Raw genomic sequence first — 13,578 nt, 5'->3', positions numbered from 1 at the left:
GAATCTCTTCATGTCGCCTCATCTCACTGCCTTCTGAAATGTCCTTTTTTTATTTAAAGTAATGCCAGCCACAATGTCAGTATCAGGGAACACAATGCATGAAATATGTATGAGATTTGAGAGTGCAGTGACAACAGACAGTAACTTGTCAGTGTGCTATTCTAGGTTTAGACATCTTAGAAGTTGGTATAAGACTCCTCAGGCTCCTCAGATCTGCAAAAAAAAGCAGCTAAGTGAAACTTCATGAAAGCTTCAACAATAGCACATGTTAGAGTTTGCCTGCCTTCGATCTTTCAGCCCGCTAATCGTTTCCACTGGGTCCTGCAGGGCAACAACAAAGACTCCCAGAATTTGTATGCCAATCTGTTATTTCTTTTGATTGTGTCCTTAACTGAATTTACTTGTTTTTGCGAGCGCTGCTTTCATCTCTCTCAAAAGGGGCACTTAACAGCTGACTTGCTTGCTTGTGACCCAGGACAGGCTTTGAAAGCAGAAGCACGCCACAGATTGCGAAATCAAATGATCAGAAAACTATTTCTGTTATTGTGTTTTGTTCCTGTTGGTTATTAGGCCATTTAATTATGTTGGCTACAGTATGTTAATTATTCAGCTTAATACCCATTCTGTATTAAAGGATGGTTTCACATGTTTTCCAGTCTGTCTTAAACAATGCTCACATGCCCATATGTACATTTAAGTTAAAGGATGGTGTTATTATTTATTCTCTCCATTCTGGCTATGAAGAGATCCCTTTCTAATGTGATTTGAATATAAGAGAGTGGGGATAAAATCCAGTCACAGTATGTGCAAAAATGCATTCCACAGTTCAGTGACTTCAATGAGTCTTCAACAGTCTTAGGTAGACAAATGAAGTGCAGTTTTTTTATTACAGAATTCCCTTTTTATGTGTCCCCAGACAGTGTTTCTTTGTTGAGATTCTGCAAAAGGGATAGTAACAAAAAGAAGGAGGAATTTTGTATTGAAAGACTGTAACTTTTCCTCTTTTCTTTTCCTCTCTTTATTGAAAGGCTCTTAGCAGAGTTGCTAGATGTCTTAGCCAGGCATGACATAATGTGCTATTTTCAAAATAAGTTGGGCTACTCACAAATGCCATCAATTACTTGCGTACTGGTTCTTCAACTATCCGCATAACGGGAGGAGAGAAAAACAAATCAAATGTCCCTTTTCGTGCCTGTTTGCGTAATACTTTTCCGACCTCACTTTTGACTTTAGCGCCAGTTCATGAGGACACAGAAACGGCAGAATGGCTAAAGATGTCTTTCGAGAGGTGGATATTCTCATTACTTCATATCGCAAAAGGACAGTGATAACTCCTGCTGATGAGTTATAACCACTCTTTGATAAGCATGTCCATTAAGAGGGAAAAATCTAATTTAAAGCCATTGTTCGGCAAGCGAGCTACAGTAAGTTTATTGTGTGGGTTTGGTCTGTTAAATGCGCAGTTCAAAATACATTTCATATGCTATGTTTTCTCTTTGAAGTCTCACCATTATCTGATATTGTTGAGGGCCAGTGTCTTATTTTTTATTGATATTATTTTATAAACTTTTTATTGTTATTGTGCATCATAGGTGATGTTATGCAGTAATCCAAAAATAATGGAACTAGTAGTGTAACTAGTTACTTTCAGCATTGAGCAATCTAGTAAAGTAAGGCATTACTTTAAAAAAAAAAAGGTAACTAGTTCATTATCTTTTTTGAGTAACTACCCAAACACTTGTCATAATGGATTGAGTAAGTTACACTGTGGACTACAACTTGAGCCCTGTTTTTTTTTGTTCGGATTTGTTTACATTTTGGCAAATTGCCACAATCTAATAAATGCCAAATTAGCCGTTAGCAGTTTCTGTTTACAGTGTAACCTTGGACAAGTTACAAGGTAGTTTATTTGTCATTATACAGTACAAGGCTGTATGACAAAACAACATTTGTAGTTCCTTCATGCTACACACACAACATATAATTAAGTGTATCTTAAAATATGGTATAATAAAATAAAACAATACATACAGTTATTTATATACATATATCCATACACGTATACAGCAAGAACATTCTGCAGTGCATTTTTTGAATTTGCATCTGGGGTGAATGTAAACAGCAGCAACCAGATGATAATATGGTTTCATCTTAGCAATAAAAAAATCTGTCATTTGGGAAAAAGAGTCCATCATAACTGTGTTTGAGCACCAAGCATCATCCATGTAAAACACAGGGGTCCACCTCTTCTCATCTTGCCCTCTAGCCGGTCTTGATCATTCTCAGGCCAGCTCTGCAGTTATGAGCAGTATCTATTTGTTTATCATTCCTATGTGGATGTATGGACTTTCATTTACGATAGAAATCGGAGAAAAGCATATCTTCAGATTTGTTGTTCTGTGATTTGTGAGGCAAATCAAATCGGGCACAAGGGGTTAATTTGACAAACCAGGACTCACATTAGCGTCAGATTAACTTTAGAATGCATTTTTGTACAGAAAGAGGAGTGTGGATTTTGCCCACTCATACCAACTTGCAGTTAAAAGTATAAAAGTGCTTTTGTTTTTTTAAAAGGGTTTTTCCCACCAAAGACAAAAGCCTATCGTGTTCACAGAAAACTCTACAGTCTCGTAGGTTGGACTGACGGAAGATGGCAGCACCACTCAGAGAGAACATTTTAATTTCCTATTTGCGGGTATTAGACAGCTCACGCAGAGAACTGAGGAGAGCTGTATGTAAGCTTATCGTGTTTGAAGAGAGGCAGGTACACTGATCTGTGTTAATAACATAGTGGTAAAAGCCGCTCAGCCAGCCAGCGGTTATGGCCTGCCAGCATATTACCAGTGACATCACAGATCAGACTGCATTTGGCTCCGCTCGGCCTGCTCTCATTAGAACAGACATTCTAAAGGAGACGCTGCTGGTCACATACACACTGCCCTCAAAAGTACAATCGAGACAATGCTTTAAAACTGTAATCAACGCAGTCGGAAATACTAAAAAGTAATAAATTGCTGTATATACTGTAGATCAGGCTTCCATTTCATATGTTCATGTTTTATAAGGCTTCAGTAACCTTCAGTAACGCCAAAACCAAAGGAGCACACTTCAACAATCAAAGGAAAGATCAAATATTCCATTCGATGAGTTTACCTCAGCCTCACAGTTCAGAGAGATGACTCTCATTACTCTCATGACTCCGGTCTCATTGAATGTTGATTTTCAGCCACTGTGTGTTCTGGTGGTGGCCTGCTTGTACTTCAGTCATGGGATCTCAGGCTCTCATTGGTAATCTTATTTTAATCAGGATTTGCAGAAATACTTTAATTTATAGCTGGCCGAAAGTCTCTCGGAGCTTCTTGGCGCATGAAAAGAGCCGAGTGTTAAATATTTCAATAAACAAGTAGATTTTAAATATTTCATGTGTAGAACGATTGATATGAACTGAAACTACTTTATTAAACATTAAAGGCCCTATGTCCATCTGAACTATACAGATTCACTGGCTTTCTCAGAGCATTGCTTGTGCCACGGCCTCTTTAGCTGCATTTAAGCCAGAACACTGGAGAAACACATGCAATGCTGTCATGATTGTTAGTGCATTTATACATCATGGAAGGAGGGAAAATTTGCTTAATAGGAATCTGTTCTCTCTCCCAGGCATTTTCCTCCCTTATCTCACCCTGCCACTCCCCTGCCACTCCTTTCTCACCAAACACTGCTCTCTCTCACTGGGGTGAATATAGAAGAATCATATTGCGTAGGATTTCAAAGGGTGAAAAAAAGAACAAACGTTCAAGAGTGTGGGATGCGGCCAAGTGGAAAAAAATGGCTCTGCACGGTTTGGGAGTAGCAGGAGAGGAGTTTATCTCGTATCCTGCCACATCTATGCCTTTCTGCAGAGACTCAGCCCTGCAATATTTGGCTCGCTAAATACACTGCAGTACTGATTCACTCTGATAAAACACAGTACTCTTCACTAGTGTATAAATTCCAAACTTAATTACTCTGAGCTGAAATGGAAATGAACTAAATTATGAAGATATTGCCTCATATTTGCCCTTCAGTCCTTTTTGTATCTAATTAAATGTATCTCTTTGTCTTTTGCCAACATTTCCCAACATTGTTTCCATTCTGAAAGTAAGATGAAGAAAAATGAAATAATGTAGAAATAAAAAAAAAATTTTATTATTTATTTGCAACTGGATTTTACTGCATACATACACAGTAATTGAAGCTAAATGGATTGTTTTGTAATGGTCAGAATAATCCAGGAACTTTGTTGATGCCATCCATCCTTAATACCCATCCAGTTTGAGTATTCATGGAATTTGCTGAGTCACAACTGAGCACCACAATATTTAAGCTAAAAAGTTCAAGAAATAAAATAAGCATAGCCTTAATACTTTTTTAACTGGCATTTGTATACACTGTAAAATGGTAACTCTAAGTGAATCAGTACTTCAATATTAAACAGAATGTCCAACAAGAACGGTCACAATAGAAGCAGCAGAGCCAAAGATAACTTGACTTGAAGCCCATATGATGGGGCCACACTTCCCTAATGCAACCTAAGATTGTCTTTCGTTAGACCCTTTGTGCCTTGTAAACATCCACGTCAATTAAACTTCATGCCTTCAGTTTGTAACTATGAATTTGTAGTCTCCGAACAAGTACATTTTATTTGACACCGGAGCAGCCAGCTAACGCTACAGTAGCTCGGACCTGCCGCTGTTTGCTTCGTAACATTTAGGTTTATTGTGGTTTTACCAATACTCAGGTACACAGCTTCTCCACCGCTCCGTCGCTGTAACTAACGTGACCCACATAATATACAATACTGCAACTTCACAGCGACAACAACCCAGAGGAAGAACCATGCACAAACACTACAATAAAGTTACTTACTGCGGACTTATATTATAAAATGTGACACAATGTCGTTATAATTTTCAGTCCAGCTCACTAACCATTTCGTTACCATCCAATACATTTAGCTGTCCTGATATTGCTGAGCCTCCGGTGAAAGATACATAGATAGTAAAGAAAGTTACTCAAAGCAGCAGGCGAGCTAACCGTGTAGCACGACGGCATGCAAAAATGCAGTAAATGCAGTAAATGTACTGTTATCATGTAACGAGCATGGATTAGTTCAACCTGCAGCTGATGAAACTATTACTGTAATGTTGCAGAAGGGGTTTACCTGAGTTTCCAGTAAATTGTGTGAAGCTGTCTCCCTGTTTGTCTATAGCCGCTGTCACTCTGCCTTTTTTCTTGTGCCGATATGTGGCTCGCTGCACTGAATGAAAGGTACGGAGCGCCGGTGTTGATCTGTCTCTGAGACGGGAACATTGTAACAGAGACTGAACATGTCTGAGTGAAAAGCCACAGCCTGCATGCTGGTGTTTCTGCATTTATTGCAGGATTTCTGTATGAAAGTGGTTGTGTTTCGGATTATGCTCACTCACGAGTTCAAGCGAGCACGCGTACGAGCACAGGAAACGACCGCAGGAAACTCCATAATGCCCCTTTAAGCACTTTATTTCCTGCATTCTGATGAATGTTTCTGCACCAGTTTATGGTGTCAATTTATTTATTTAGACAAACACAAAATGGTACAACTCTCAGTCATTCTGTGCTGCTCCCAGATCTGTTTCTCCTGTAGATCATCTTATTTAATATTTGCTTATGATTTCCTTTCCTCCTCTCTGTCTTTTTGTTTGGGGAAGTAACCTCTTTAAATGTGATTGTGGCAACTTTTCACCTCAGTGATAATTGTTTTAATTTGAATTCAGTTATAAACCCCTGGACTTGTTTCAGCAGCTTTTCTGCTCATATTCAAAAATTTCTGAACTTTCAGAATTTCTCCCCCGTACTGTATCTGTGTTCTCTGAAAAAAGTCATAATATAACGAGACTAACGTCATCATTTAATGAGAAGTCTACCCGCCCTTTACTCTGCTGTGCATTACGTTATAACGTTACACAGTTTGACACTGCATATTGCCTGTGAAACCGAAAGTAACTGAAACACACTGATCAGGCAGAAATCTCGCCACAAATCCACACACGTTAACTTCAGCAGCTTCTCCTTCAAACTTAGATCTGCCAATTTTCATAGAAAACAAAATTTATGCGCAGTATATTGTGCTGTCAAATAAAAGACAAAAGATTAAGGAAACCCATTATCATCTTCATCATCTTTATTAGCATACTGTCACATGAGGTAGGTGGTATTCATGTCAGAATCAAAACATACTACAGTAATCCTTAATCTCGTGCAATTCTAGCAGTTGTACAGTTTGTTGATCTTGAGAATGTCGATGGTGGACAATCCCACTCTCTGGCCGATGGAAACGGAGGCGTCAGGGATGGGAGTGATGGTTTCCAATCCATTGTTTCCAAAGGCAGTTCTACAGATTTGGAGAATGGAAATAGGACAAAGAGTCATTCAGAAATCATTAGGATAGATTTAGTTCAGCATTCACTGATTTGATTTGGTGTAACGTTTTTGTTACCTTACCTTCCATAATGCATTATAGAAGAGTAGTCATACATAGTGTTGAGATTATTTGTGTCTTTCTTTTGGAAGTTATAGGCTAAACCTGGTGACAAAAAAATATCAATAAATAGCTAACAGACCAAGAAATACATCAGTATGAATCAATTAATCATAAACGACGTAGTGAGATTTTTACCATTGAGGATGTTTTGCCAGTTGATTGTGACATGCTGGTCACGGTCGCTCCGAGTGTGTTCGTGGTAGAAGCCGAGCGCGTGCAGCAGTTCATGCTGGATGATTCCATTCTGTAAGCAGCCACTCCTCTGCATTGACACCAACTGCTTGCCTCCAGTACGACCCACTAAAGAGGCACAGCTAATAGTGGAGAGAGTGAAGGAGAGACAGAGACTATTAAAATGCTTTATGCACTTTGACATTTGAGTAATAAAATAATATCATCGACTCTGTTTTTACATTCTTAAATAATTTACTTTCTGGTGATGTTTGGTAAGGTTAGCATCGCTGGGAGCTGAATTGAGGCTGTCAACTATAGATCATCATTCAAACAGGCAAAAACATCTGTTGTGAAGCTAAACTGGCAGTTCTTCTTGATTCTAAAGCTCTTGTTGTGAGCTGATGGTCTACTCTTGACTGAAAGGTTGCGGAAATGACTGACAAGTGTTTGGGTAACTAAAAAGAAGAGGGCTGGATTAAAAAAGCACTTCCTGCCATTGTTAAGCAAGAATGATTCTCAAAGATGCATGTTGTAGCTTAAACCTATGTGTGCATGAGACAATGGGCTCCTGGACACAAACATGTGACCTCCATAGGAACAAAACCTCCAGACTGAAAGAAATGCAAAAAGATTACATACATTAGTCATTTGCTTCTGTCTGTGCTTTTTTGCTTCTGTTTGTGGTTGTTTAATGTCTCTTTGTAGCCATATTGCGCCTCTTTGTTGTACTGACACTCCTCTGCACAGATATTCTAAATACTAGCGCACACTCCACAACATAGAAAACCACCAAAGAAAGCCTGATATACAGAACTCTTCTGCTATCAAACTGGTTTAATTAGCTTCACTAATGTTGCTGTATTTGAATGAAATGCTACTGGTGCCTCAATACTTTATAGCTGTGATATGAAGGAAGAAAATCAACAACAATAACTATCAGGAGCAAGCTATTTTGACTTTTCATCAAGAAATGTAAACAGTCACAAGAAGACGCCCTGGGCTGCCATGGCTGCCCTGTAGGCCCGTTCAGTAATCCATGCACGCCAATGTGTAGCATCAGATGGGTGGGTCTGCATCAAGGCCATTCAGAAACTTTGTGTTGAGGAAGTTTTTATTCATACGAGGACATCTTAACTTTTAAGTACATTCAGTTGCCTAAAGTGGAAAGCAAAATGTGATTCATGTGGTGCATAGATGGACAGGTTAAAGTGAAATAAAGTAATAATGTTTAAACATGTTTACTGTTCACTTTTCCCTTAACAGATAAATTATCTTGACTGTCCCCCTTGTTCTTTGTACACTACTTGCACTTGTGTCCTTCTCCCCTTCACATACTGGAGTGCCTCAGATATAGACTTACCCATTCATTGATTCAATGCTTAAGTACGACGTCTCAGTTGACTGTGGAATGAAGCTGATGCAGGTTTTGGATTCAATGCCCTTCATGGCCTGTACAATCGTATTCCTCTCAGTGTTTTCTGAAATGGTGAATAAAAGTAATTCATCATTAACATAATCAATGCAGTATATGAAGGAGACATGATAATACACAAAATCCAGCTCCATTAATCCATCCATCGTCAACTGCTTATCCTGTGTACAGGGTCGTCGCGGGGGGGCTGGAGCCAATCCCAGCTGACATTGGCCGAAAGGCAGGGTACACCCTGGACAGGTCACCAGTCTATCGCAGGGCCCACACATAGACAGAACCCACACTGACACCAGGAGAACATGCAAACTCCACACAGAAAGGCTAGGGCAACTGGGGTTTGAACCCCCAACCTTCTTGCTGTGAGGCGACAGTACTAACCACTGTACCACCACACCGCCCAGCACCATTAATGTAGTACATTAAATAGTAAAACCTACCATATGCATCGCTTATAATGAAAGGAATTTCCACTTTCCCATTAGCAGACTTTGGCCACAGACAGGAGTTTGCGCCTTGAAGACACTTCATAGCATTCCTGGTTTTTGGAATCATCACATCTCCTTCCAGCAGAAATTCACTATATTCTATAGGAAGAAAAGAAAATATGCATTTTGATCTAACTCTCGGACCATCAGTAATTTCAAAGCAAGTTTGTCAAAAAATGTGTTGCACTATATATGGTTTCTATTATTGAATATTGTAAGACTCTAATGTTCCCTCACTTTCCTTGTAATATGATTAAATTAATTACATATCATGATTAAATACTCACCACTGTTCATCCTCAGAATAGTCGTGGAGATGTCCTCACTGTGAGCCTTACAGAGGCCCAGAAGCAGCAGCAGAAGAGAAACTGTTGTTCGGAGGTCCATTTTTGTCTGAAGGTGTTGATGCTCAAGATGTCGATTCGGAGACTTCACTCGTCTCACCGAGGACTGATGCTGAAGCAGCAGTTGTGCTGAGTTTATATGCAGGCTGTCGGGCTGTGTCTGTGTACAGAGATTAGTGGTAGGTGTTTAATGGGCTCTGTTTTAGACACACAGCTGATGGGAGTGCCCTGCCCACCCTGGCCCACTGTTTCCACAGAGGGATAATCTTATTCTGAGGGGATTACAATGACCACAGGCTGCTGTCAGCTCATTTAGCATCAGATTTCAGGTGGCCTTTTTAACCAGCAGGGGGTCCGCACATGAGATCTGGGCCTGTCTTAAAGTTTTATTTAAAAAATAACAGCTACACCATTTGAAACAAAGAATGCTATGTCCCTATTAAATATCTGCACTTTTATTTTACCAGGGTAAAATAAAAGTGTTTTTAATTAATAAAGAACAAATAGGGAGTGTTATTTTGTGTCTGTGGTGTTTTAAATTGATGAAATAATGATGAAATAATGAAACAATTAGTTGATTGATAGTACTGGATATTTTCATTATCGACTAAAGTAAACCCAAAGAGCTTTTCACTGAGTTTCAGCAGACAAATTAGAACAATTACAAAATGTGTGACAATCCTAAATACAATTTAAAAAGTAATAATTATTTATATTGATAATGAAGGGTTGTAGAAAATGGCATTATTTGGGCCGAAAAAAGTAAACCCCATACTGATAAACATCCAGTCATTTGAATACTGTGAATACATTATTATTTGTTGGCTCTGAAGATTATTTGTTACCCCCAACATCTTTTTCATCTTAATATCAGTATTTCTTGGATTAATTTTTACAAAAAACAACTTTATTATAAAGTCAAAATCAAGATTATTTTTGGATTTCTGTTTGCTGAGGGAGCTGCTCCACCACACTGAGCATCTCTTTGGTTTGGAGCTGCTGTGAGTTGACCTCTCACACTGCTGTCTTTTTGTTCTAGAAAATTACATTTTATTATGCCAAAGAGCAATTTATTTCACTATTGGTATCAGAACAAACTTGCTTTTTAATCCAAGTAGGAGCACTTAATGGCTTGATCACTAACACCTCCAGTGCTACAGGTACTATCAGTGAATCTCCCAACGAAAACCTTGTTTCCTGTTAAACTAAACAGCCACTTTGGCCTTTATAACCCTTTAGATTCTACAAAGAGCTTTTTAGTTTACACTGGATGTGACCGATTGTTCTATGGCTCTATTTAAAACGTGTTGTTCCAAATAATAATAATGGCTCAATTAGTGAGTGGCTATAAAGTCCTGGATTCATTATTGACGCGCTGCTGCTGCATCAGTGATGATCTCAGCTGGAAAGACCGGGCCTTGGCCTCCAGACTGAACAAAACACAGCCTTCTGAAAACTCAAAATCCAGAAATGGGTTGTTTAGAGAGATGAGTATTCAGATTTATTGGATGCCTCGCTAATAAATCATCAGCTTCCAGTGGATTGTTTACAGGAGAAGAGGGATGCTGTCTGGCTTCATAGTGCCATAAACAGTTTTAGGATCTGATTTCGCATGTCAAGGCCGACAGCTTCAAACAGAGATTCCATCACAGCAACCTTTATATGATGTGGTCCTCCACTGTACATCACAATAATGTGGCATTTATTATCGGGGAACAAAAATTGCACTGTGTGTGTGTGTGTGTGTGTTTGAATGTCTTAAAGAGAGATAGTCTGCAGGTCCTGGGTGTGTGAACTCCCTTCACTGCAAACCAAATAAAACCCTATGGAATTGTAAATTTTACAGTGTTTGCTTGCATCATACATTTGCACAGGTATATTGGTATGTCCCTGTCTGTGTGTTGCCTGTATGTCCGTGCCTGTCCAATTCGGGTGATCTGTGTGGGTGCAAAGGTAATCCAATTTGTGTTTTAGAGACACAGCAAAGCACGAGTAATGCTCAGTGATGTATGACTCATCCATTCAGTTAAACTTTATTCCTAATGCCTCTCCAATGGCAGGGGGGAAGCTGATCTTATTCAACTGGATGTCAGTCTAGAGCTATCTACAAAAAAATGATTGATGTTTCATTTCTCCCCAAACATCTGCACTTTGTTAAGCAGAGGAGAGGCTACAAAAAACCATCAGTTGTCAGAGTAAAATTGTAGTATAGGCTTTTCCCAGTCTCATTTTTAACTTTGTTTTTCATTCCTTTCTCTTTCTTCTCCTGTACTTTTCTTTTTGATGGGTTCAATGGACTTCAACTTCAACTATGATTTTGCTCATTCCAGCATTTAACAGTTTTCAGATTATGTTTTATGTCTGTAATTCAACATGTTTCTGATTGTAGGGGTAGCACTATTCACGTGTATTTTACTCACATAGTAAAAAATAGGGGTTAATTATGACATATAGTAGGGGCGAAATCCCACAAAAAATTCACAGTTTGGTTTGTACTATACTTCGGTTTTAGTTTCACGGATTGTAAGTTTTTGGTTCAGCGGGGAAAACAAAAATTGTATTGTACATATGTTTATTGTAACAGTAAAAGCACTCAATAAGAAAAGTTACACAAATGTCAGTAATGCTTGATCATAAGGCAATGACCTGTTGATATTTCCTGAACAACTGCAGCTTGCACTTCTTTAAACAGGACAGGCACAACACACTGACTAAACTGCACATGCACTGCACAAGGCTCAAGCACTTTCACAATATGATTAAATTTTGTATTGTACCAAGTATGGTCACATATCTGCAGTGATAAACACAGTAGTAACCTATTCGTTATTATTTTGGCACGGTCTGAATCTGCAGTGAGAGGCCTGAAAGATGTGGGGAGCAGGACTCGCATTCCAGTCTTGTTTCCCGCCAATCAATATGAAATTTTTTAGAAAAAATAAATATAAAACTGTTTTTAAAGTTTTATTTGCAACAGGATTTTACTGCATACAATAAACAGCTGTTCCTAACAAATGAACATAAATGGATTGTTTTGTAATGTTCAGAGTCATACAGGAACTTTGTTGATGCCATCCATGCTGTTTCTGTGGAAACATAAAGAACAGTTTGGGTTTTCATTTGCTGAGTCACAGCTGTGCACCATGATATTTAAGCTAAAAAGTTCAAGGAATAAAAACAAGTATAGCCTTTGCACTTTTATAGCATTCATAGACACTGTAAATTATAACTCTAAGTGAATCAGTACTGCAGTATTTAAACACAATGGCCAACAAGAATAGTCACAATTGAAGCAGCAGAGCCAAAGATAACTTGCCTTGAAGCCCCTATGATGGGGCCAGAATGCCTTGTAAACATCCACGGCTAGGGATGCAGCAATGACCGGATTTCACTATTAACCGCGCTTTAAAACGTCACGGTTAATTAATCGTAAAGGCTACACCGAGTGTTTCTGTTGCACGGAACGAAACTGTGGCAACTTGCACAAAATAAAAACAAAGTTACAGTAGCGGTGCACCAGCGTAAGTGTCGTGCTTATCAGAGGCTACTGCACACTGGCGAAACCAGAGAAACGGCCGAAGTCGGCAGTGTGAGAGCATTTCGGGTACACCAAGTCTGACCAGGGTGTCACTGAAGATGACGGATCACCTGTTCAAAAACTTGCCGTTAAAAGGCTCCTGCTAAAGGAACGAATAACTACATTAAACTTGATGAAGCACCTGCGGGATCACCACCCAGCTTACACTAAAGGTAGGCCTAATACATTATATTAAATAACGTAGCAAGTTGGTACGGAATTATATATAAACGTGTCACTTATAATCGATGCCGTAGCGGTGAGAGTCGGGCATTCATTGCAACGTAAACAAGCAAAGCAGGTGTAAACTTTCAGACATACCGCAACAACAGCCCCGCTGCACTTTGAGGCCCATTGTTTTTCAGTGGCTTGCGCCGCGCCAGAGTGGTTTGTTGCTGCGTCAAGCAACGTGCACCGCACGGCGAGCTCGCGCGCATGCCGCAGTCAAAGCAGTAGAACTTTAGTGCGGAGCAGCTTCCACGCGGTGCAAATCGCTTCTTTTCTTAAAGGGCCTTTATGGAAGAACGTAGTCCTCTCAAGACCTTCAGTCGTTTCAGTCAACACCGCACTCAATTTCTTTCTCTCATTTTCACAAAAACATGTATGGATGAGTGTTGATGACAGTAACAGTACCAGTTCAGTTTATTCCCCTGCTTTATAACAATTTCCCCTGGGGGATAAAAGTTAATATTCCTCTTATATTAATAATACTTACATATTATAGAAATATAATTGTTAATGTAATTAAATATTAAAAATCAACTTAAGTCATTACTAGTGTTGTGCAATTAAATAATGCATAATAATCGTAATAATCATGAAACCGTGATTATTTCTCTGACAATAATCGTACCAACAAAATCTATAATTGCTTTATAATTGCATTGCATCCCTATCCACGTCAATGAAAATTCTTGACTCCAGTTTGTGACGATGAAATTGTAGTCTCCAAACAAGTACATTTTCTTCCACACTAAACATTTGTGGACTTTAAACTTAGATCT

General features: G+C 39.0%; 2 protein-coding genes across 3 annotated transcripts in view; one reads left to right on the top strand and one right to left on the bottom strand.

Moving 5' to 3' along the window:
* LOC119908816 (MAM domain-containing glycosylphosphatidylinositol anchor protein 2-like) overlaps nt 1–13,578 on the top strand; it is a 198,822-nt gene that overhangs the window by 35,948 nt on the left and 149,296 nt on the right. The window lies entirely within an intron of this gene.
* On the bottom strand, nt 6,219–13,023 carry LOC119908820 (low choriolytic enzyme-like). The gene is made up of 7 exons (XM_038726695.1): nt 12,896–13,023; nt 8,941–9,157; nt 8,606–8,752; nt 8,097–8,214; nt 6,698–6,876; nt 6,523–6,604; nt 6,219–6,412 (listed from the first exon to the last, which is right to left on the bottom strand). The coding sequence occupies exons 2-7, from the start codon at nt 9,038–9,040 to the stop codon at nt 6,286–6,288; spliced, it is 753 nt and encodes a 250-aa protein (XP_038582623.1). The 5' UTR covers nt 9,041–9,157; nt 12,896–13,023; the 3' UTR covers nt 6,219–6,285.

This window comes from Micropterus salmoides, unplaced genomic scaffold, assembly GCF_014851395.1.
Source record: "Micropterus salmoides isolate LMB-PRFRI ecotype aquatic unplaced genomic scaffold, ASM1485139v1 Ms_hic_scaffold_18, whole genome shotgun sequence".
Taxonomy (NCBI): Eukaryota; Metazoa; Chordata; class Actinopteri; order Centrarchiformes; family Centrarchidae; genus Micropterus; species Micropterus salmoides.
The sequence above is the reverse complement of the archived record's forward strand: the minus strand, read 5'-3'. Positions and strand labels throughout refer to the sequence as shown.